Genomic DNA, 25,236 nt, shown 5'->3' with positions numbered 1-25,236 from the left:
TTTTTTTTAATTTTAATTTTTTTTAAGATTTTGTTTATTCTTAGAGACACAGAGAGAGAGAAGCAGAGACACAGGCAGAAGGAGAAGCAGGCTCCACACAGGGAGCCCGATGTAGGACTCGATCCTGGGTCTCCAGGATCACACCCCAGGCTGCAGGCGGCGCCAAACCGCCGTGCCACCGGGGCTGCCCTTGAGTGAATCTTTTACCTGTGTGTGACTTTGTAACATCACCCATTGGTTTTGGAAAATCTAGTTCATTGATTGATGTAGATCTTCAAATGTTGACAAGTCCATTACACAGTATAAAAAGTTACATTTGTTAGTGTCACTACTGATCCCATCAGAAAAGTCTTTAGGTATTGGGAAGCTGTCAAGCTCACTGTAGTGGATACAGGTTTTCCAAAATTACGGTTTTCAAATGAAAGTTCAAAATTTCACTGGCAGCAAATAGTCAACAGTTTTCTTTGAAGTGACAGGCTCGTCTTACTCATTTTTGAGAAAATGTCTGCCAAACATACCCAAGTCTAAAGAGTAATGTCTCAGTTTTTCTTTCAAGTTAAAGTGATATTCCATGATAAAAGTGACTAGTTCATCATATAAACCAAACAATTGTCATGTGAGATTTTTGTATGCAGCAGAAATGAGCATATCCTACTTTGCCTCTTGTAAGATTGAAAAGTCATATATTTAAGGGCTGTGATTAAATCAAAATAAAAATCTTTACTGCTTCATTAAGGACATTCTTGAGTACAACTAGTGGGGTGTTTTTTTTTCCCTGTGAGTACATGGTGGTACATAGCCACCCAGGTGCCCCGAGATTGTAACTCTTTTTTTTTTTTTTTTTTTTAATTTTTACTTACTTATGATAGTCACAGAGAGAGAGAGGCAGAGACATAGGCAGAGGGAGAAGCAGGCTCCATGCACCGGGAGCCCGACGTGGGATTCGATCCCGGGTCTCCAGGATCGCGCCCTGGGCCAAAGACAGGCACTAAACCGCTGGGCCACCCAGGGATCCCGAGATTGTAACTCTTAACAGCTATAGAGGTACAGGTACTATGGAATATGTAATGTGTAATAGCTAACTGACGCTTCTACAGTACTTTCCTGTGTGCCAGGCACTGTTCTAAGGAGTATATGTGTGTGTGTGTAGATCTATATATCTCCATGTGTTCATTGTCCCATTTATGCCCACAATAGTTGTATAAGGTGGATGCTTTTATCGTCCCACTTTACAGAAAACGAACTAAGTTTTTTAGAAGCATGGAGAGCTGAAGTAACTTGCTCAAGCTAATATTAGAACCAGGACTCAGAGCACCTAGGTGGACTCAGTCAGTTAAGCATCTGCCTTTGGCTAGGTCGTGGTCCCAGGGTCCTGGGATTGAGTTCCACATGGGGCTTGCTCCCTGCTCAGCTGGGAGTCTGCTTCTCTCTCTGCCCCTCTCTCCACTCATTCTCTCTGTCTCTCTTTGTCCCTCTCTCTCTCAGATAAATAAAATAAAAAAGAACCAGAACTCAAAGCCAGGTTGCAGAGACCCAGCTCTTCCTCACTACCACTGAGTGATTAAAGCCTGGGAGGCACTTAGACCCTATGGAGGAATGAGAGTAGGTGGGCACTATCTTTAGGTGAGAAGGTGCAGGTCTCCATTGCTGGGTGTCTGGGCACCCTGTCCTGACTCTGCCCTCTGTCCTCTGTCCTGGCAGGATGACCTCTCGGGAGCAGCTGATACAGCAGGTGCTGCAGGAGCTGCAGGAGGCGGTGGAATCAGAAGGCCTGGAGGGTCTGGTCAGTGCTGCTCTGGAGGCCAAGCAGGTCCTGTCGTCCTTCACCCTCCCCTCCAGCCGGGAGGGGGGCTCCAGCCCCCAGGTGCTGGAGGTGGACTCCGTGGCCCTGAGCCTGTACCCGGAGGATGCTCCCCGGAACATGCTGCCGCTGGTGTGCAAAGGCGAGGGCAGCCTGCTCTTCGAGGCGGCCAGCGTGCTGCTGTGGGGTGATGTGGGGTTCAGCCTGGAGCTGCGGGCCCGCACCGTGGTGGAGATGCTGCTGCATAGACACTACTACCTCCAGGGCATGATCGACTCAAAGGTGATGCTGCAGGCCGTGCGCTATTCCCTGTGCTCTGAGGAGTCCCCTGAGATGACCAGCCTGCCGTCTGCCACCCTGGAGGCCATCTTCGACGCGGACGTCAAGGCCACTTGCTTCCCTAGTAGCTTCTCCAACGTGTGGCACTTGTACGCCCTGGCCTCTGTCCTTCAACGCAACATCTACTCCATCTACCCCATGCGAAACCTCAAGATCCGGCCCTACTTTAACCGGGTCATCCGGCCTCGCCGCTGTGACCACGTGCCCGCCACGCTGCACATCATGTGGGCCGGCCAGCCCCTCACCAGCCACCTCTTCCGCCACCAGTACTTTGCCCCCGTGGTGGGGCTGGAGGAGGTGGAGGCCGAAGGTGCCGCTGGCCCTGCCCCGGGCCCTCTGGCCCCGCTGCCGGCCTCGGCCAACACCCTGGAGCTGCTCAACCGCGAGCCTGGCCTCCGCTACTCCCACCTCTGCCGGCGCTACCGCGTCACCAAGACCACCTTCTACCGCTGGCGGCGGCAGTCGCAGGAGCAGCGGCAGAAGGTGGCCGCCCGCTTCTCGGCCAAGCACTTCCTGCAGGACAGCTTCCACCGCGGCGGTGTCGTGTCGCTGCAGCAGTTCCTCCAGAGGTTCCCCGAGATCTCCCGCTCCTCCTACTACGCCTGGAAGCAAGAGCTCCTGGGCTCTGGCACCTGCCCGGCCCTGGCCCCCCAGGAGGAGCAGGGGGCCAAGGGGCTGGGAGGCTCCTCGCGGCCGTCAAGCCCTGGAGTGATCTTAATGCAGCGGGCCAAGTTGTACCTGGAGCACTGCATCTCCCTGAACACGCTGGTCCCCTACCGTTGCTTCAAACGCAGGTTCCCCGGCATCTCCCGGTCCACGTACTACAACTGGCGCCGGAAGGCCCTTCACAGGAACCCCAGCTTCAAGCCGGCACCGGCCCTGTCCACCCCGGGGGCTCCCCAGCCAGCCTCTGTTCCGGAAGAGGCTCTGCTCTCTTGGAAGAGTGAGGTGGGAGAGGGGGCAGGCAAAGCAACAGTGGGGGGACCACCCGCCCCCCACGAGTTTCTGCCCCCAAAGGTGCCCCTGTCCCGTTGGCAGAGGCGCCTGCGCAGGGCTGCCCGCAAGCAGGTGCTCAGTGGGCACCTCCCCTTCTGTCGCTTCCGCCTCCGCTACCCCAGCCTCTCGCCCTCCACCTTCTGGGCTTGGAAGAGTCTTGCCCGGAGCTGGCCCAGAAACCTGTCCAAATTCCAGATGCAGGCCCCCACCCTGGGCAAAGTGGGGATACAGGCAGCTGAGGAGAAGCAGGAGAAAGAAGCTGGTGGAGATGTGATTGCTGTGAATGCCCCCCCTGCTGGGGCCCCCCTGCAGGTGGGGGCTTCTCCAGGAGAGGATCCAGGGAAAGCCCAGGAAGGGCCTTCCAGAGAGGGGGCCATCACCCAGGGCCAGCCCCACAGCAGGTTCCTGTCCAGCCACCCTGTGGCAGAGGCAGCAGCGGGTGGCAGGGACGGCCAGGTGCTGGTGATGGACATGCTCGCCACCACAAAGTTCAAGGCCCAGGCCAAGCTGTTCTTGCAGAAGCGCTTCCAGTCTAAGAGTTTCCCCTCCTTCAAGGAGTTCAGCGCCCTCTTTCCGCTCACGGCCCGCTCTACCTACTACATGTGGAAGCGGGCACTGTATGATGGCCTCACTTTGGTGGATGGCTGACGAGGAGGTGTGAAGGGGGCTGGGAGGAGAGGGGGCCCATTTGGACAGGGTCAGGGACCTAAGTTCGCCTCTGGCTTGGCTATGATGCCCTTTGCTCTGGTTCCCACAGTGTCTACCTCAAATCCAAGGGTAGCTTTGTGCTATCTCCTGGCTCTAAGGCAGACGGAGCCAGAAATGAGCCATCTGGTCTCTTGCAGAGAGCTACAGGACCAGAATTGTTCTCTTCGGTTGTTTGCCATTGTTGCTTTTTATTGTCTTGGTTTTAGTTTTTTGTTTTGATTTAAGTGGGTGGGCTGCCCGCCCCACCCCCCAGCTGGTATTGGAAACTGTCTGTGTTTGGGGGTTCTGAGGGGGTTTGTTAGCTAAAGCTGCTTTCAACTTCTCCTGGGGATGAAGGAAGTACTGTAACCTAACATGGCTATCTGTCCCCTTAGGCAGAATATATGTCTTTGGTTTCTTTTGGGGGTTGACACCCTCATTACTCAAAGATGATTTCCAAAGAAACAATGGGAGTCAAAGGTGGAGCAGGTCAGTGGCTTCTTTCTGGTACCCCCAAGGAAGAGGGTGCCAGGCTCAGCATGAGAAGTAAGGGTATAGAGGAAGAACCTCTAATGGAAGGCCTTGAGCTAGATCACTGAGGTGCTGGCCTGTCCCTTGCAAGGAGCTGGTAAGGGGCTGGGGGAGAGGGTCGAGTCTCTGCTGGTGCTTGGCCCATCTGCTGTGGAGCCTCTAGTCCTCTGCCAGTCTGGATGGCTCTTGGGGACACTCGTCCTTCTGTTCAGCCTCTCCCCTGAGCCTGGGCCCCATCAGTGAGGGATCATACAGTGACCAGGCAGGCAAGTAACTGAATTTGCATTGTCCAAGAGTCAAGTTGGAAAACCAAAGAAATAAAGAGTTGTGGTACCCATAGCCCTTGGTCTCTGGTGTTTGATTAGTCAGGATGTGCCTGTTCATTTCCACATTCCTTTTGGTTTAAGGGCACCAACAATGACCATTTCTCTTTGGAGGGGACATTCCTGGGTCTAGGGCTTGGGGGATGGGGAGGGATTGCTCTGGGGATTCCGTTTAGAATCTGATCTAGAGGTGACCTGGGGGTGCATCTCCAGCTGGGGATAGGGCTATGGCCGCCTGGAAAAATACTCCGATGAGGTGTTCTCGCAGGCTAGGCCAGCACAAGGGTCAGGTCAGGTCCTTGTTAGGCATTCTCTTTAGTGTTCATCCTGCGCCCAAGCAGGCTAGGCCCAGGCCTAGGTCCAGGTCAGGACAGGACACTTGTGAGCCTCAGAGTGGCTAAACTGCAAACCCCCTCTGGTGGGCTGGATTTTAAGGCTTGTTGAGGTGTGGCATCATTGGGGAAGACATTTCTGCAATGGCTGTCATCCTCATCATCTTGGGGAGTCATTCTTGGTTCTATTTTTTTTTTCACCCCCACATCCAGTCTACCATCAAGGCCTGTTGACTGACTCCAAAGTGGCCCAGAACCCTCCCTCTGCTGTCGCCATCCCCACCGACTCACGTCTCCACCTCCTGTCTGTCTCCCTTCTGCTCTTTCCCAGTACAATTCATGGTCCTTAGAGCAGCTGGAGAGTGCTTTAAGTGAAATTGCATTCTTTCACATTCCTGTCTAATATGTGTCCGAGGCTTCCCCTTCACCCAGAATTCCCTGCACTGCCTGACAAAAAAAGCCTTTGTAGTCTGGCCCCTGACTAGCTCTGCCTGCCTCTTGTCCCACCGTGGCCCTTCTCCAGCCACACTGGCTACCTTGGGTCTTAAACATGCTGCACTTCTGTTAAGGGCCTTCTCATCTGTTCCTTTGGAACACCTTTACGTGGCAGGCTCCTTACCATTCAGATCTGAGTCTCTATTGCATTACCCTTTTAAATTCTCCATGTGGTGTTTATTCCCATCTGATAATTTTCTTGTTTATTTGCTTATTTGATTACTTCTTACCCCCACTCACCCCATTAGAGCATAAGCTCAATGTAAACCAGGGCTTTTTATTTATTTATTCACGAAAGACACACACAGAGAGAGACAGAGACATACATAGGCAGAGGGAGAGCAGGCTCCATGCAGGAAGCTGTATGGTGGCACTCGATCCTGGGACTCCAGGATCACGCCCTGGGCCAAAGGCAGATGCTCAACCGCTGAGCCACCCAGGTGTCCCCTAGCAGGAAGATTAGTTGCTGGCACATAGTAGGTGCTGCAGCGTGTTGAAAGAAGGGATGAACGTAATGGGGCCACTATGCTTTTCCTGCTGTTGGCCTTTGGGGTTAGTGTTACTAAATCTAATCAATTGTACTTCCTAAATATCTCTCATTGGCCATTTTTCTTCATCCCACAGCAACCCCCTAATCTAGGTCAGTGGCTGCTCTCCTCTCCATAACTGATTCTCTCCTTTCAAACTATCGCATACCGTCCATCCTGACAAATGCCAGAATGATCTGGCTAAATCTGTCCTGCGGTGGCCACCTATAGCCAGCAGGTGGCGATCTGGTGCAGCAAGAAACCAGTGAGTTGCTGGTAGACCCAGCCTGGTCTGGCTGATTGGAACCCCCAGCCTACAAGCCCTTACTGCCTTAGCTGTCAGGGTGGTACCAACCTCCCTCCTGAGAATTCCCCTAGCTGGGGCTCTGGATTCTGTTTGTCTTTCCCATGTGGTCTCAGAACCAGAGCAGATCTGATGCCTGAGCAATATCTCAATGGGATCTAAAACGCACCCGGATCTCAGTCCCTGGGGGAGGTGGTTAGGAACTCCGATTCCAGAGCCCCACCCAGACCTACTGATGATAGTCTTAGACATTGGAGAGACAGCATGTGCACATGGGTGAGCTATACCTTGCTGTACTTCACTTTTCCATCTGTAAAATGGGGATTACAGAGTAAGTCCTAGATGAGCATTTACTATGGGTAACAATCATGTAGAGTTTGAGACTCTAATTCCTGTTTTCTTGGAGTAAGGTAATGCCCAGGGAGATTCTTGTTCCAGATTGCCCAGCAAGATACTCCTGCTCCAAGACTGAAAGGTCCTTTAGTCCAAGGCCAGCCCTGAGTCTCAAGGCCACAGTGAGATACTTTAGCTTCTATTGGAAAAAAATAAGATAGACATGATATGTCAATATTTATTGATTTGGAGACTTTTATTAGTACAGTTAAATTATTTTTGTGTAGAAAAATCGTTTTCTCCATAATTGCTTAGAAAGGCAGATTATACCTAAACAGTGAGACTATATTTGCTAAGAATACTTCATGGTGGTTTTGAAGTTGACATTTGTTAAAGTTAGTTGTATGTTTTGCACCACTTTCTCAAAGGCAGATGTAGAAAGAAATTCCAGTGAAATGAACACTGTGAATAAAGGAAGAAAACAATATGTGAGAGGCTGGCTCTACGTCTTCTAACATTCTGTGCCATTGTAGGGTAATAGCTGGTTCTACAAATTTTGAATGTAAAAACTTCATCCTAAAAAGTGATTAGGTGAAAGGTGAATAAATTTTTAATTTTTTTTTAATTTTTTAATTTTTTTTAATGAAAATTTTTATTTAAAAAATTGTAATATATTTATCCCCTGGGGGAAGGAGTCCTGTATTTTGGTAGCGATTATCTTTCTACCTTGCTGCATGAGGCTGCTCTTCAAATATTTCTCTGGAGGCCAGCACTTGGGCCCTTGGGTGGCTCTTGAGCCCTGAGGAACCCTCACCTGCCCCTCCTGGATGTTTCACCAGCACCTCAGCCTCACTAACTGCCAATCTGGGCTCATTCCCCACCAACCTGCTCTTCTCTTGAGTATTTTTTAGGCTGGTTGCTGCTGGCATCAGGTTAGCAGTTGAACTGGACAGAAAGCTGGGGGTCTTCCTAGAATTTTCTCTCACATCTCCATCTTGCATGACCTGAGGAACACTGCAGACTTCATGTGGTTCCACACTGCTAGATTATCATGAGGAAGGGACTTGGACTGTCCAGGCCATCCTCATCCTCTCCTCTGAGCACATCTCTCCTGCCAGATCATATCTGAGGCTACTCCTTGCGCAAGTCTGGTCCAATTTTCTGGCTGTGCTGCTAGGTCATACTTGCTCACATAGGGTCTGGCAGATGTAACGGGCTCCTGTCCAGCAACCCAGGACAGGCTGAGCCCTATGCTGTGAGCTGAGGGTACAAGTCATTTGGCCTCAACTCTTGTCCTCACAAAGGCTTCCATTTGCTGGCAGCAATATGATAGACACTTCTCTACAGGATGCACAACAAAGTGCAGTGGGTTCACAAGGAGGCATATGCCGGCTTTGGCATCTCCTAGCTCATCCTGACCCCGCCAACTCATAGCTCCCAGGGTCAACTTTTCTCAGAAATGTTGAGTCCTTGGAGGGGTCTCTGGGAAATGCCTCAATTGCTCCTCAGATGACCTCGGTCGCTGGTTGTAAACACTTGTCCCAGTGTAGTGGCTGTCATGGGAGGATGAAGGACAGGTAATCCGACAAGGCAGTTATTAGGGTGGGGCTGGAAGGTGGAGAGGCAAAGCTCCGGAGTGTGTGCAAGTGCAAGGAGAGCCTGCTTCTGCCCCAGGGGCTGTCTGCCCATCTTACTGGCCTGACTTCTAACAGGCATTTTTAGTGTGATTTCTCCTCCACAACCTTGGCTCATGATACCCCAGGACACCCTTAGAGTATCACTAGCAGGTTCCTAAATGTTCCCATTACTGGTTTATCTCATGGAAGAGAAGGAGGAAGCTTTCAGGGAGATGAGAAGAGCAGCAGAAAGTAGGTTTAATGGTATAAAAAAATTTCCATGGAAAATGACTTTGAAAATAGCATGAAATCCGCTTAACTCTAGCGGCTCCTCCCTGCAGGGCAGAGCTGGAGGGGGGTGCAGGGGGACCTAGATCTGTGGGGAGCCAGGAGGAGGCTAGACAGGCATCTACTCACGTTATTACCTGCCTGAGGAGACGGGATGGTGGAGGGCAGGAGGGCTGCAGGGGATCCTCCCCCATGCCTCACCTATTCCAGGCTGCAGCCCCCACCGTGCAGGCTGGTGGGAGGCCATAGTCTGGGAGGAGGGAAATACAGGCTGGTGGGAGGTATTCAGAGAGCATCTGAGTAGCTTTGCCTTCCCCTTGCCCCAGCGCAGCCCTGCTTAGAACAGTGTAGTTCTGTGGCTTGTGCATGTTGCTGGTTAAGCTCAGCTCCTAGTTTCTCTGGCTTTGGGTAGAATTATCTGTTGTCACCTAAATGTGGCTGAACATTATAATCATCTGGGTCTATCTATCTAATTTTTTTTTAAGATTTTATTTATTTATTCATGAGAGAGCGAGAGGCAGAGACACAGAGGGAGAAGCAGGCTCTATGCAGGGAGCCTGATGCGGGACTCAAACCCAGGACCCCAGGATCACGCCCTGGGCCAAAGGCAGGCACTAAACTGCTGAGCCACCCAGGGATCCCCTCTATCTAATCTTTTAAGTAACCTCTATCTGCAATGTGAAGCTCAAACTCCTAGCCCAGAGATCAAGAGTCTCATGCTCTACCAACTGAGCCAGCCAGGTGCCCCATCTAGGTGCTTGTAAAACGATGTTGGTCCAAATCCAAATGCAGACCAATTAAATCAGAGAGACTGCATGATCTCATTGACCTGCCCTATGATTATACCTTCTAAATATCTCTAAAATCTATCCACTTCTCACTTCCATCATCACCTATTGGACTGCAGTATATGCTGATATGGTCTTTCCCACATTCATACTGCACCCAGAAGGGCATTTTTGTAAATTTATTTTATTTTTTTAAAGATTTTTCTTTTTCCTTATAAGAGACGCAGAGAGAGAGGCAGAGACAGGCAGAGAGAGGGAGAAGCAGGCTCCCTGCATGGAGCTTGATTCCAGACTCTATCCTAGGACTCCAGGACCATGACCCTAGCCAAAGACAGATGCTCAACCACTGAGCCACCCAGGTTCCCCCGGGGTGGGTATAGTTGAAATGCACGTCTAAATGAGTCACTTGGGATGCCTGAGTGGCTCAGTGGTTGAGTGTCTGCCTTTGGCATGGGGCATGATCCTGGAGTTCTGGGTTTGAGTCCCACATCGGGCTCCCTGCATGGAGCCTGCTTCTCCCTCTGTGTGTCTCTCATGAATAAATAAAATCTTAAAAATTAGTCACTTGCTTAAAACCCTTCAATGCCATCCCTTCTCTTAGGAAAAGGATCAAAATAGTAACTTTTTACAATGGAGAAACCTGACAGACACCAGTGAAATCAAGAGATAGAGCTTAACAATACTGGTAAGAAGGCATATAACTTCTGTGCAATTCTTGCCAGAAATTTACAACTTCAATCCAATCCTGAGAAAACATCTGACAAGCTAAAATCAAGAGGCATTCTACATATGCTCTGTATAATAAATGAGCAGTACTTCCCAAAAGTCTGAAGGTCATGAAGAATAAAACTGAGGAACTGTTACACGTTGGAGGAGACTAAGGAGAAACAGCAAACAAATGCAATGTGGCCCTTGGATTGGATCCTGGAACAGAAAAAGGCTAGTAGGGGATAGGGCAGCCCCGGTGGCTCAGCAGTTTGGTGCCTGCCTTTGGCCCAGTGTGTGATCCTGGAGACCCAGGATCGAGTCCCACGTCGGGTTCCCTGCATGGAGTCTGCTTCTCCCTCTGCCTGTGTCTTTGCCTCTGTGTGTGTGTGTGTGTGTGTGTCTGTCATGAATAAATAAATAAAACCTTAAATAAATAAATAAAAAGGATAGTAGGTGATAGAACCTTGACTTAGTCTCCCCACTTATTAGCAGGGAGTCTGCTCCTTCTCCCTCTGCCCCTCGCCCTCCACTTGTGTTCTCTCTCTCTCAAATAAAATCTTTAAAAAATAAGACAACCTAAAAGAGTGGGAGAATTATTTTCAAATCATATTATCTGATAAGAGTTTAAATATATGGGGCACCTGGGTGGCTTAGTCGGTTAAGGGACCAACTCTTTATTTTGGCTCAGGTCATGATCTCAGGGTTGTGAGATACAGCCCTATGTCAGGCTCCCTGTCCAGTGGGGAGTCTGTTTGAGATTCTCTCTTCCTCTGCCCTTCCCCTATCCCATGCACATGCATGCTCTTCTCAAATAAATTATAAATCTTTTTTTTTTTTTTTTAAGATTTTATTTATTCATGAGACAGAGAGAGAGAGAGGCAGAGACACAGGCAGCGGGAGAAGCAGGCTCCATGCAGGGAGCCCGACGTGGGACTCCCCGGGTCTCCAGGATCACACCCTGGGCTGAAGGTGGCGCTAAACTGCTGAGCCACCCGGGCTGCCCTCAAATAAATAAATCTTAAAAAAAAAATTAATATCCAGTCTCTATAAAAAGAACTCTTACAAATCAAAAGCAAAGAGACAACTTAATGTTTAATTTTTAAAAAAGATTTATTTATTCCAGAGACAGCATTCACGCATGTACATATGAGTGTGGGGTTGGGGGGCAGAGGGAAGGAAGAGAGAATCTCAGGCAGACTCCACACCGAGGTTGGAGCCCCATGTGGGGCTCAACCCCACGACCCCGAGATCACAATCCAAGTGGAAGCCAGAGTCAGACACTCAACTAACTGCACCACCCAAGAACCCCAAGACAAGGTAATTTTTAAAAATGAGCATTTGAATAGACATTTTTCCAAAGAGTTAAAGATGGCCAATATGCATATGAAGACCTCTTCACCCTCATTGGTCATTAAGGAAATACAGGTCAGAATCACAATGAGAAATTGCTTCACATTCACTAGGATGCTTATATTAAAAAGGAAACGAATAGAAAATATCATGTTTTTGAGGGTGTGAAGAAATCAGAACCCTTGTACGTTGCTGGTGGGAATGTAAAGTGGTGCAATCACTGTGGAAAACAATTTGGTGCTTCATCAAAAGGTTAGAATTGCCACATCTTAGTTCAGGCTGCTATAACAATTTGCTATAGACTAGGGGACTTAGATAACAAACATTTATTTCTCACAGTTCTGGAGGCTAGGAAAGTCTCACGGTTGGGTTCTGGTGAGAGCACTTTTTCTGGCTTGTAGACAGCTCCCTTCATGTTGTTTGTTCATATGGCAGAGAGAGGGGAGTGCTGTCTTGTGTTCCCCTTCTTGTGTTCACTAATCTCATCATGAGGGCTCCACTCCCAGGACCTACTATTTTACAAATGTCCCACATCCAAATGTCATCACAATGGGGGTAAGGGCTTCAAAATGATTTTTGAGAGGTGCCATTCAGTCCATAGCACTGTATGACACATAAAACTCATTCCTAGGTATATATATCCAAAAAATTTGAAAACATACTCAAACAGATACTTGTATTCGAGCATTTATAGCGGTATTATTCACAATAGCCAAAAGGTGGAAAAGCCCCAAATGTGTACCAATAACATGAATAGATAAACAAAATGTATATTCCATACACTGGAATATTATGTGTCCATAAAAAGGAATGAAGTTCTGATACTTGCTACAAAATGGATGAACCTTTATAAGGTGGCCCAATAGCCAACTACAGACCCTGAAAACACTTCTCAGTCCTCAGGGGCCCCTAGGATCTCTTCCTTAATTCAGTCATATTTGAATTCATTCCTTTATCAAGTTACCTGCTATGGATCAGATTAGATCCTGGCCCGTAGGTTGCACAAAACTTGCGTGGGCAAGAAGATGGGAACAGATCAAATACACAAACTGTAATGACATGCAACACTTACCCTGGATGTCAGTAGGAATTGGAAGATGTGATTAAATGTGCCTGGGGGGGGGGTGGTAAGGGAAGAGGCAGCTTCTGAATGATGATGAGGAGGATGCAGAACTCCTGAGAGGAAGAGGGTATCCCAGGGTCAAGAACAAAGGGCTGAGGCACATGGCTCTGGGAAAGGAGGGTGATGTGGGCAGAGGTTGAGGCTGGAGCAGGTGGTGGAGCCAGATTGTGCATGGCAGGTGAGGAATCAGAGCCACATTGTGGAGGTCATAGTGGACAGTTACAGCAGGTTTTGTGATCTGGGGTGGCCTTCAGGGGCTCTGGACCTGACTTGAAGCTGTGTACAATAACATCGTGTGTTGTTACTGCAATGCATCGTGTGTGCATTTTTCTGGGGAGGGCCCTTAGCCATCATCACATTCTCAAAGGGGTCTGTGTCCAAAGAGGTTAAGAAGTTGATTGTTAGCCAAGCTGGTTATCATTGCTCTTCCCCAATACCCTTGGTCCCAGCCAGGCTGGGCTCCTCTCCACTCCGCGGCATGGTGCTGGTGGCAGGCCCAAGTTTACTGTCTGAACCACCTGTTCTCCACTGGTCTCCTGTCACACCCTACCCAATCCTGGAGCCATCCCCAGCAGCCTTTAGTCCCTAAGCCACCTCTGAGTCACTGCTGTTTGGCTCCCATGTTTGTCTGTCTCCTCTGCACAGGAGGGCCACACCTACTAGCTTCCCCATCTGAACCTGCTACGGTCTTGTTCCACCTCTGTCCTTTCCTGACACAGCTCTCAAATGCCACCTATGAGTGATGAGCGGTGTCCCAGCTGCCAAATCTGAAGTCATCTCGGGATACTGCCTCTTCCACTTCCTCCTTCTCATCTTCTGAAAAGCTCCCCTCTTTTGACCTCCCCGACACTGCACCTGCATGTTTGGAATCTCTTCCTGCTTCTTAGATCACTGCTTTTCTGTTTTGTTTTTGTTTTTGTTTTCTGACTTTTCCGTGTTTTTCTTTACCTGTCAGCTTGTGAGTTTAAAAAGATAGGTAACTGGGGCAGCCCAGGTGGCTCAGCGGTTTAGTGCTGCCTTCAGCCCAGGATGTGATCCTGGAGACCTGGGATCGAGTCCCACATCAGGCTCCTTGCATGGAGACTGTTCCTCCCTCTGCCTGTGTCTCTGCCTCTCTCTCTCTCTCTCTCTCTCATGAATAAATAAACAAAATATTAAAAAAAAAAAGGTAACTCATGCACATGAGAAAGAGTCAAACAGAGCAAAAGAACGTATAGTGAAAGTTACTTCTTCTTTCCATGATTTTAAATTCTGCAAAATCTCTTCTCAGGGGCAACTATTATTACCATCCTTTGAAGTCCCATATGATAGCCGATAGCTATACTGACTATTGAGCACGTAAAATGTGGCTAATTTGAATTGAAATATATATATATATATATATATATAGGGGATACCTGGGTGGCGCAGCGGTTTGGCGCTTGCCTTTGGCCCAGGGTGTGATCCTGGAGACCTGGGATCAAATCCCACATCGGGCTCCCAGTGCATGGAGCCTGCTTATGTCTCTGCCCCTCTCTCTCTCTCTCTCTCTCTCTCTCTCTCTCTCTCTCTGTGACTATCATAAATAAATAATAAAAAAAGAAAGAAATATATATATATATCTATATAAGATTTATTTATTTTACAGAGAGAGAACGAGCATGGGGGGAGGGGCAGAGAGAATCTTTTTTTTTGAGTCTTTTTTTATTTATTTTTTATTTTTAAAGATTTTATTTATTTATTCATGAGAGAGAGAGAGAGAGAGGCAGAGACACAGGCAGACAGAGAAGCAGGCTGCATGCAAGGAGCCTGATGTGGGACTTGAACCTGGGAATCCAGGATCACACCTTGAGCCAAAGGCACCACTCAACTGCTGAGCCACCCAGGTGTCCCGAGAGAGTCTTTTTTTAAAGATTTTATTTATTTATTCATGAGAGACAGAGAGAGAGGCAGAGACACAGGCAGAGAGAGGAGGCTCCCTGTGAAGAGCCTAATGTTGGACTTGATCCCAGGACTCCAGGATCACCCTGAGCCGAAGGCAGATGCTTTAACCGCTGAGCCATCCAGGTGTCCCTGGAGAGTCTTAAGCAGACTTTTAGCTGAGTGTGGAGCTGGAAGCAGGGCTCCAGCTCATGACCCTGAGATCACAACCTAAGATCATAATGTGAGCCTGACCCAAAGTCAAGAATCAGTTGCTTAACTGACTGCACCATCCAGGTGCCCCCGAAATACGTTTTAAGTGTAAATATATGCAAGATTTCGGGCACCTGGGTGGCTCAGTGGTTGAGCATCTGCCTTTGGCTCGGGTTGTGATCCTGGGGTCCTGGGATCAAGTCTCGCATCAGGATCCTCACAGGGAGCCTGCTTCTCCTTCTGCCTATGTCTCTGTCTCTCTCTGTGTGTCTCTCATGAAAAAATAAATAAAATCTTTTAAAAAAAGATACATGCAAGATTTCAAAGACTTAGTATTAAAAATATAAAATATCTCACTGGCAGTAGTGCTTGGTGAGGTGTGACCAAGAGGCCAGTTGAGTGCCCCAGGCAGCACCCTGGTGGTTAAGGGTTCATCCTCCTGATCCAGATGCCAACTCCACGACTATGATTGCCTACGTGACCTTGAGCAGTACATTGTGTCTAAGTTTCCTCACCTGAATGAGTTGTAATCATAGTCCCTACCTCAGCAAGTTTGAGGGTGAGGGGTGAAAAGATAAAGCATGTACAATGCTTTGACTGGGTCCTGGCTTACTGTAAGTGTCCAGAGATGGAGGTCGTGTCTGTGGGGCCAGCTACAAAATTGTGCAATCAGGCCCTGGAAACTGCGAGCATCTTTTTTGTTATATTGTCCCTATTTTACTTTATTTAGTTATTAAGATTTTATTTATGTATTTGAGATACAGTAGGAGAGTAGGGGGAGGAGCAGAGGAAGAGGGAGATGCAGAAAATCTAGAGCTGACTCTATACTGAGCCTGGAGCCTGACTTGAGACTTGACCTCATGACCCTGAGATCATGACCTGAGCTGAAACCAAGAGTTGGATGCTTAGCCAACTGAGCCACCCAGGTGTCCTGCCCTGTTTTATAGGCTTTTGTCTATCAAAGATATTTTAGTCAGAGGGTATGGTCTTACCACAGGTGTGGAAAAGCTTTTCAAAGTAGCTCATGGTATCAGTGAATGAGAGGATAAACAGATTATGGTGTATCCATACAAAGGAATAGTATCCAGCCATAAAAAATAAGTACTGAAATAGGCTACAATGTGGATGATTCTTGGAAACATTATGTTAAGTGAAAGAAGCCGGCAGATACAAAAGGTCACATACAGTACTATTCCATATGTGAAATATTCCTAATAGGGAGATCCACAGAGACAGAACTCAGATTGGTGGGTGCCAGAGGCTGGAGGGAGAGGGCAAGGGGAGCAGCTACTTAATGGGTATGGGATTTCATTTTGGGGTGATGACAATCTTTTGAAACTAGAGAGAGGTGGTGGTTGCACAACACTGTAAATGCACTAAATGCCACCAAAATGTTCACTTTAAAATGGTTAATTTCATGTTATGAGAATTTTACTTCAATTAAAAAAAATAGCTCATTGGCCCTCCTTCCCATCTTCCTCTGATGACTCTTAGGGATTCCAATTAAGACTTTATTAGAAAGTCTTAACCACGAATCCTTTCACATTAAAAAGGGAGATGAAGGGGGAGAGGCTCTTCTGGGGACACAGAATAGAGCCCAGCTAGAATAGAGCCAGAACCCAGATCCCATTCATAGAACAGATCTTTACTGAGAGCTAGTCCCTGTCCTAAGCACTGAGGATTCAGCCGGCCATGAGTAAGACCCAGGAGTCCTTTTTGCAGTTTGAATTGCCAATGGAGGAAAGCTGACAAAAGCAGGTAATAAAATGTCAGGCAGGGACAGAGCTATGAAAAAAATGGCAGGTAAATGGCTAGGGGTGAGGTGGCTAGGGAGGGCCTCTAAGAGGAGGTGACTTTTCAGTGAGCAATGCAGAGCAGATATCAGGAGATGTTTCTGGTGGAAGGACCCGGGCCAGTAGGTCACACTAGGCAGGAGCCCACTTGGTGTGTTAAAGGACCAGTGGGGAGACTGTCTCTAGGTGTGTCATTTCCGAAGAAAAGAGACTCATTTTACTCTGGAGAACATAGTAGACTGTTCTGTGCTTAATAGATGCTGAGTCAATATTTAACTGATGGAAGGATGTGGGGAGGCTGAGCAGAGTCTGGGGAGGAAGTTGGAGCTACACAGGCTTCCTGGCTGGTGGGGACGTCAGTGCAGCTCCCAGCTCACCAGCCTGGCTGCTGGCCCCTGACCCCTGAGTGGGGAGCTCTTGGCAGGCAGCTCCCTGAGGCTTCCTGGGCAGACTGCTAGGGTGGGAGGGGGGGCGTGCTTTCGGCAGCACTGAGTCCAGCAGCTCTACCAGGATGCTTGTCTTTAATTGGCTTCTCTGAGTGTGGCATCCTCCATATGCCACCCCAGGGGGAAGTACAGCTGGAGAAAGCTGCTCATTGCTCCTCCACCTGCAGGCTTGGTGGGGGGGCAGGGAAAGAGGGGGTCTGGAGCTGGTAGGGGTGCTGGGCAGAGGGCTGGTGAGCTCTGAAATGTTTCTCTGCTCAAATAATGAGATGCAGCTCCTGCCCAGATTTGGGTAAAGAAGAAACCAGAGAATTGTTGCAGCCAGGAATGCAGGCTGATCTCTGCTCCTGTGCATTTGTTTTACTTTCCTACTCATCCTTGCTGAGTTGAAGGGATTTGAGGTGCAGAGGGTTAAAGACTGAGGACTTGACAATTAATTTTAAGACTTCCCAACTTCCCAGCTGGTAGGGTGATTTGCCTTCTCTCTCTGAGCCTCACTTTTCCTGTCTATAAGATATGGGCTAATATGAAAAAGAATAAGTCCAGTAATTGGCATGTGGTGGCACTCAGCAATCCAAGTCTAAAACCTGAGGTTGCCTTTCATTTTTTTTTAATTTTTTTTTTTTAATTTATGATAGTCACAGAGAGAGAGAGAGAGAGAGAGAGAGAGAGAGAGAGAGGTAGAGACACAGGTGGAGAGAGAAGCAGGCTCCATGCACCGGGAGCCTGATATGGGATTCGATCCCGGGTCTCCAGGATCGCGCCACCAAAGGCCAAAGGCAGGCGCCAAACTGCTGCGCCACCCGGGGATCCCTGCCTCTCATTTCTTGTCCATGGTTGAGAAGGTCCCTACTTCATCCCACCTAAGCAGGCAGCTCTCCATGGGGACGTCTGCTCCAGCACCATCTCTCTTCCAACTTCTTTTGGTGACACACAGGTCCTCTGCATGGGCAGGGTGGCAGTTGGCCTGTCCCTGGGCATGGGGCAGCATTTTGGGGAATAGGATGGAAACAAGGATCTGTCCTCATGCTCCTGTGTCTCTGGCTGCCACCATCAATCCTATCCATGACCACTTACCCCACGCCTCAGGTCCCAGTGGTTTTGTTTCCTAAGATTCCTGCCCCCTTTCTAGGGGTCTGTTCTGGATCCCACCAAAGTGGGCTGTAGGCTCCTATGGCTCAGTCCTCCTTGCTTCTCACTGGCCGCTCAGAAGGGGCCAGAGGCTGTTCTTGTTCTTCACCATCTACCAGGATTTACAGGTTCTGGGTAGATTTACTGGGTTTCTTGAGTTACAGGAAGTAAATATTCCTTAAAATACATGTGGGTTGCACGCCAATGTTTCTAGCAGCAATGTCTACAATAGCCAAACTGTGGAAGGAGCCTTGGTGTCTGTCGAAAGATGAATGGATAAAGAAGATGTGGTCTATATATACAATGGAATATTACTCAGCCATTAGAAATGACAAATACCCACCATTTGCTTCAATGTGGATGGAACTGGAGGTATTATGCCCAGTGAAGTAAGTCAATCGGAGAAGGACAAACATTATATGGTCTCATTCATTCGGGGAATATAAAAAATAGTGAAAGGGAATAAAGGGTAAAGGAGAGAAAATGAGTGGGAAATATCACTGAGGGTGACCGAACACGAGAGACTCCTAAATCTGGGAAACGAACAAGGGGTGGTGGAAAGGGAGGTGGGTGGGGGGTTAGGGTGACTGGGTGATGGGCACTGAGGGGGGCACTTGATGGGATGAGCACTGGGTGTTATGCTATATGTTGGCAAATTGAACTCCAATAAAAAATAATTAATATAAAAAATACATGTGGGTAAAACAGGTGGTTCTCTTTCCATGACCCTAATCCCTGACCAGTGTCATTTAGGGAAGGGAGGAGGAAAGAAGCAATGGGAGAAGAGAAGGAGGGCAGAGATATATACCTGTGACTCTGGTGGCATCAGACTTGGGCAGGATAGGATAATGTCCAAGGCATGTGGACGGTGGAGCCAGACAGCCTGAATTTAGATTCTAGCTTTCCATTTACAAGCTTGTGACCAAGGACAGTTTCTTATTTTTTTTGGACCTCAGTTTCTTTTTTTTTTTTTTTTTAAGATTTTATTTATTTATGCATGAGAGACACAGAGAGAGAGAGAGAGATAGAGAGACACAGGCAGAGGGAGAAACAGGCTCCATGCAGGGAGTCTGATGTGGGAGTCGATCCTGGGTCTCCAGGATCACGCCCTAGGCTGAAGGCAGGTGCCAAACTGCTGAGCCACCTAGGCATCCCAGGACCTCAGTTTCTTTTATTTATTTTTATTTTTATTTTATTTATTTATTTATTTATTTATTTATTTATTTATTTATTTATTTTTAAGAGAGAGAGCGGGCAGCCCGGGTGCTTTTCAGTGAGCAATGCAGAGCAGGTTAAGGAGTTTGGTTATCTAACAGATCCTTTGAAAGCTTTATTTTAAAAAATATTTTATTTATTTATTTGACAGAGAAAGAGAGAGAGAGAACAAGCAGGGGGAACAGTAGAGGGAGAAGAAGCAGCTTAGCAAGGAACCTGATGTGGGGTTTGATCCCAGGACCCTGGGATCATGACCTGAGGCACTCAGGCACCGCACCCCCCTTTTTAAAAAAAGATTTTATTTATTTATTTATTCACGAAAGACAGAGAAAAAGAGGCAGAAACATAGGCAGAGGGAGAAGCAGGCTCCATGCAGGAAGCCCAATGCAGGGCTCGATCCCGGGACCCCGGGATCACACCCTGAGTTAAAGGCAGACGCTCAACGGCTGAGCCACCCAGGCATCCAATTGCTCCTCCCTTTGAAGGCTTTCATCAGGCAGGTTGACTTGACCAGATTTGCCTTTAGAAAAGTTCACTCTGGGCAACCCGGGTGGCTCAGTGGTTTAGCACTGCCTCCAGCCCTGCAGCCCTTGGCAAACAAATTCTACTTTCTGTTTTTGTGAATTTGACTACTCTAGGTACCTATAAAGGTGGCATCCTGCAGGGTTTGTCTTTTTGTAACTGACTTATTTCACTTACCGTGATGTCCTCAAGGTTTATTCACGTTGTAGCGTATGTCAAAACATCCAGGAGGCTTTTGCAGAAGCTTCAGTGAGAGCTGATGAGACTTGGATTGGGGCTTGGCAACAGAGAGGGGCAAAGTAGACAAATCAGAGATTGTGGGGAGGTAGAGTTGCAGAATTTGGTGAAAGATGGGGATGTGGTGAGGCCAGTTAAGCTGTGCTTCTGCCTCCAGCCTTGGCCTTCGAAGGTGGCAGTGGACAGGTCAGTGACACTCTGACTTGTGTGCTCCTTTGGAGGATGGGGGTGGAAATGACCCAGGGCCTGATTTGGGAGCAAAATAAATGGAGAAGAAACCTCTTCCTTTTTTTTTTTTTTTTTTAAAGATTTTATTTATTTATTCATGAGAGACACAGAGAGAGAGGCAGAGAAACAGGCAGATGGAGAAGCAGGCTCCCTGCAGGGAGCCCAATGTGGGACTCAGTCCCCAGACCCCGGGGATCATGACCTGAGCCAAAGGCAGATGCTCAACCACTGAGCCACCCAGGCGTCCCAAGAAACCTCTTCTTTGTTCTCAGCTCAGAACCTTGAGGAGACCAGACGGGATGAAAGCAAGCAGCCACTCTGGCTTCTTTATCCCCTTGGTCATATCTTCCCTACAGAGTACAGACCTCACCACTGTCTTCAGGACATTCCAGATGAAAGATGGAAAGTGTGTACAAGTCCTATGCTCTGGCACTATCCACCAGACTGGCCACTCTGAGGGCCTACTCTGCTGTCTCTGGCCTGTTTTATCCTCTACCTTCCCACCTAGAGACCCCCTACCCATCCCACTCTTATCTCCTCCAGAAGTGGTCGGTTTTCCCCCCTGAGAGAGAAATTGCAGCAGAAAGAATCCTGACCTGGACCCTCTTTGGCTGTGTGGCATCTCTGGAAAGCAGGTCCCGCAGCACAATGAGAATTACCTTTGGAGGAGCAAACAGGTGACTGATGTGCTGGTTTGAATAGGTGCCCTGGTGGTTCAGGAAAGGGGCAGTTGGTTCTATTTGGTTTGGGGGTAGATGTGTGTTTGTGTGTGTGTGTGGGGGTATCAGAAAGGGCTTACAGAGGAGATAGGATTTTCTAGAACTGCGTCTTGGAAGAAAAGGTCAGGGAGTCAAGGCAGGGATTACAGGCAGAGGGAACACATGAAACAGGCCCGGGTCTTCGGCTTGCTACCAGCTGGGGTCTGCTGAGAGGTCCACAAGGTTGAGGTATACCAGGATTTTGGTTTTAAACTGTCTGGTTGTGTAGGGGTGGGGATAGGGGGGCAGTGAGGAACTTCTGGCAGGGAAGCCATTTAGGGTGGTGGTCAACTGGAGATAACTGAAAACATTTCCCACAGAGCACTTACTAGAGATCCAGGGTAGCTATAGGAGCCATTCTAGTGCTCATTCGTGTAGCAAGCACAGACACCCTATGAGGTGCTCACCACCTGGATCCCAATCTTCCCGATGGGAGAATGAACACCCACAGTTGCACAGAGGCAAGGATTTGAACTGGGCAGTCTGACTCCAGATCAACCACTGTCATTGGCTGTGTGTCCCAGGCAGCTGGGACAGGGCTGGAGGGGATGAAGGGGGGGAGGTGTCCAGGAGTCAGCTTCAGGAGTTGGGATGTGGAAGAAGCGGTGGAAGCAAAGGGGGGGTGCGGTTGGGGGTAGGGGGAGGCTGGGGACTGATGAAGATGTGGGAGAGTAGGGGATGGGCAGGTAACACCCTGGTACGGTTCATTGAGCTGTGGAACCAGGAGGAAAGAGGGCCTTGCCAGCCTCAGTCTCTCCATCTGTAAAATGGGGACAGAAACAAGCCTGCCCTGCTGCTTCACTCTGGGCTCTGCCCACCGTTGTACACGTTTGCCACCCCCTCTGCTCCCTTCCTGGCTGCATGTCAGGTGCCCTGTGCTCTGGCAATTTCTTTCTTTGTTATTTCCTCATGGAGCTAGAAGTGGCTTTGAAGCCTGCCTGGCTCTTTAGAGGGAGAGAGGTAAAGGCAGTTTAAGGGATGTAGGCTGGAAATGCAGATGGGCGGCAGCAGCACGGGGTTTTTTTGTTCAGAACATCTGAGTGTCTCTGTGGGGCACTCCCACCCCTGAGAGTCTTGTCTCCCCTTGTTGCAGAAAGGATGTGAGAGCACCAGGGGAGGGGGTGTCTGCTGCGTGCTTGGGGCGGGCAGGCTAGGCGAGACTGTCATCTTCCCGCCCCACCCCTGCCATTCCACCAAAATAGAAGGACCCAAGTGTCAGTCCCAGGGAGGGAAGCCTTTGAAGCAGGAAACAGCCTGGGAGGGAAGGCTGAGGGAAGCAAGTGTGTTAATATTCACGGGGCAGCAGCGGTCATCCCTCGGTTTTCTGTGTTTTCATGGCAGGCAGACAATCACTAGCCTCGCTTAGCAATTGCATGGCCTGGAAGGCAAGGCCCGGGCTCGGCTTCCAAATTGCTGGGTGTTGGGCAACTCACCTCCCTCTCTGGGCTGGGTTGTCTTATTTGTAACATGAGGGACTGTGACATTCAGGATTAGCATCCTTGACAACTTGGCCATGGACCTCGTTCCTTGGCACACCCCCTCCCATCATCTGGGTGGCCTAGGAGATGTGTTGAGACTCCAGCAGGGACAGATGGATGCGCATCACTGAGGGGTGGTGGGTTTGCCTAAAGCCCCCTTTCTGGGAGGTGGGCAGGGCCACATCCAATCAGGGTAGCCCAGGCATGGCCCAATGCATTTAGGGTAGGGGGCTGCTGCGTCAGCTGTTAACCCTTCTAGCTGGGGGTTCCAGGGGGGGACTTAGGGTGTCAGGAAAGGAAAACATTTGGGGGGGCTTGGGCCTATTTATCAACTGGCACAGAAATGTGTCAACATTTTGACAACCCTTGTGGATGTATGGGAGACCTGCTGTCTGTCTGCCCCGAGTGTGGAGAGAGGGACAGGAGAGACTGCTCAGGCCCTAGGACCAGTTTTCTTGCTGTTTCCACCATCAGAAAAATCCGTTTCCCTCAGAGTGGGTGGCCGGTCACTGTTTCCACTTGGCCCGGCCTCCCCAGGCCTGTGGCCACAACGAGGTAGGCTTCCTCCCTGCCACTCCTGTCCACACAGCCCCGTGGCTCCAAGGCCTGACCAGGGCACTGCATACCAGCTGGGCGGCCTCGGCGCTGGGTCCTCTGTGGCTGCCTCCCTCTGGCCCCCCTCCCCGTGGGGGCCTGTTTGGCACCTCAGCCTCACTCCTATCCCCCCCGCCCCCCCGGACGAGGACCTTTCCCCTGGATCTGCCTAGATCTAGCAGAGGAGAAAGCTGAGGGGGAGTTGCAGAGGTGGGGACAGCAGGAGCAGGGCCAGTACAAGGGCAGCTGGTGGCTGGGGGACCACGGGTTCTTGGAGCAGGGCCCCCTTTCCGCCTGCTGCCCTGACTTCCCTGTGCAGCGATCTCGCTTTCTATTTTAAACAGTTTGGGTTGGTTGCTTCCCTGCCTTCCTGCTGGGTGTTTATAGTGAGGAAAATAATTGGTAATATTTGCACAGATGTGCTGGCACTGCAGCTCATCACGGGCACCTTTACCCAGGGGACCCTCCCTGCCCCCAGCCTCTCCCTGCCAGCCTGAGGAGCCAGCCTGAAGCGGGGTAACAGCAAGCTCCCCCTCCTCCCAGGAGCCTCGGGAGGTGAGGCTAAGGCAGATCTGGGAAGCAGGAGGCCCGACGTGCCCCGCAGGCGCCCGGAGGGAGGCCTCCGCAGGGCAGCACGGGGTTGGGGAGGGCCCTGCCCCTGCTGCCCCTGCTGCCCCTGCTGCAGGGACTGATCTAGAGAAGTCCGGGGCCACCTGCTGGGCCCCTCCTGGGGAACTGTGTGGGAGGGAAACCCCTGGGGCTCTGTTTCTGATTTCATCTTCTCCTGCAGAGCCGGGCTTTGCTTCTGGGGTAAAGCCGGGGAGCAGGATGGGGATGAACATAGGACATCATGTGGTTCTTCTCCCCTGTGTCTCAAGGCCTGGAAGCAGCATTCTGGAGGGCTGGGAAGGAGGCAGGTGTCATCTAGGCTGGGAGGCGGCCTGCCCACCCCAGTGGGGCCCGGACAGCAGCCTGGGCCTCCCTTCGCCCATTCTGGGGCCCAACCAGGCTGGTGACGGTGAGACTGCACAGCAGGCAGGGCCGCGTGACCCCCTCGGGCACCATGTCTCTGTCACCCCTCACACGTGCGGGTGCACCTGTGAGTGAGTGTGGGCCTGAAGTGTTTGTGTGTGTGGGGGCTGTACCTTCGTGTGTGCACACGCATGGCTGCATGCCTGGGCCCGCGGGTATGTGTATGCACATGTAGGTGCATGTGTGTGCACGGGTATGCTACACACATGTTCCTCTGCATGTGCATGCATATGCCTCGGTTTGGGTTCCCCCAGAAGCCAACCCAGAGACAAAGATTCAACTGCAGGTAGATGACCCCAGATAGCACGGTAGGTAAATGACGTAGAAGGAGAGGGAAAGCAGCCAGGGAGGGCCATGGTCTCCAGTATACTGCTGCCAGGGCCACCTGAAAATCAATCCCGCTGGGGAGTCATGGGAGCCAGAGGGCAGAAAGCCCACCAACTCCCATCGGTCACTGGTTGAAGCCTCCTGACAGGGCTGTTGGCTCTCTGGCACTCTGGCTTGGCCTTGGCCTAGTGTCGCAGAGTTCCCAGGTAGCAGCCTTTGTGTGTGGAGGTAGATGCTGAGGGCATCTAGGTGGCACCAGAGGGTCTGCTGCTGTGTGGTGGATGTGGCAGGAGTGGTGACACGCCACTTGGGGGCCCTGCAGGAATGATGTTTTTTTTTGCCTCAGGGCAAGCCTGCTGGCTTGGGCCACTCTCCTTTTCTGGGTGGCCCATATCCAGTGACTATTTGCTGAGGGGTTACAAAAGTCTGGGCTTTGTCCCAACTCGCATCAACCCTTGAGGGTATCCTCCTGGCTCTATCCCCACTACATTTGGGCCTGCCCCAAATGGGACCTCCCCTTGCCCAGATCTGTCTCCTCCCTTCCTCAAATAATAGCCTGAGAGCAGCCCCTAATAGCCACCTGACAGTAATCTCTGCCTCAGGGGCATCCAGCCCACGCAGCATGCGTGTATGGAAGCGAGCAAAGCTGTGTCTTGCCGGGAGGCGCATATAGGTGTGAGGTGTGCATATCCTACCTCCCCCAGGGTCTTCTGTGCACAGTAATCTAGAAACCAAGCCTGTCCCTTTGCTGGCCCAGGCAGGCTCATGGGGGCCAGGAAGCGAGAGGATATTGGAGATTTGGTGCCACGCCTGGGGGCTGAGGCA

The 25,236-nt window shown here is 50.0% G+C and overlaps 1 protein-coding gene across 1 annotated transcript; it reads left to right on the top strand.

The window, feature by feature from the left end:
• The first annotated feature begins 1,702 nt into the window (after positions 1–1,702).
• VRTN (vertebrae development associated) lies at positions 1,703–3,784 on the top strand. Its single transcript, XM_041758058.1, has one exon. The coding sequence runs from the start codon at positions 1,703–1,705 to the stop codon at positions 3,782–3,784; it is 2,082 nt and encodes a 693-aa protein (XP_041613992.1).
• The last annotated feature ends 21,452 nt before the right edge of the window (positions 3,785–25,236 follow it).

The sequence above is a fragment of the Vulpes lagopus genome, chromosome 6 (assembly GCF_018345385.1).
Source record: "Vulpes lagopus strain Blue_001 chromosome 6, ASM1834538v1, whole genome shotgun sequence".
Classification (NCBI taxonomy): Eukaryota; Metazoa; Chordata; class Mammalia; order Carnivora; family Canidae; genus Vulpes; species Vulpes lagopus.
This window is presented reverse-complemented; position numbering and strand designations above follow the sequence as displayed.

Coding starts and splice junctions, on each gene's coding strand:
- VRTN (XM_041758058.1), top strand. CDS start 1,703: ATGACCTCTCGGGAGCAGCTGATACAGCAGGTGCTGCAGGAGCTGCAG.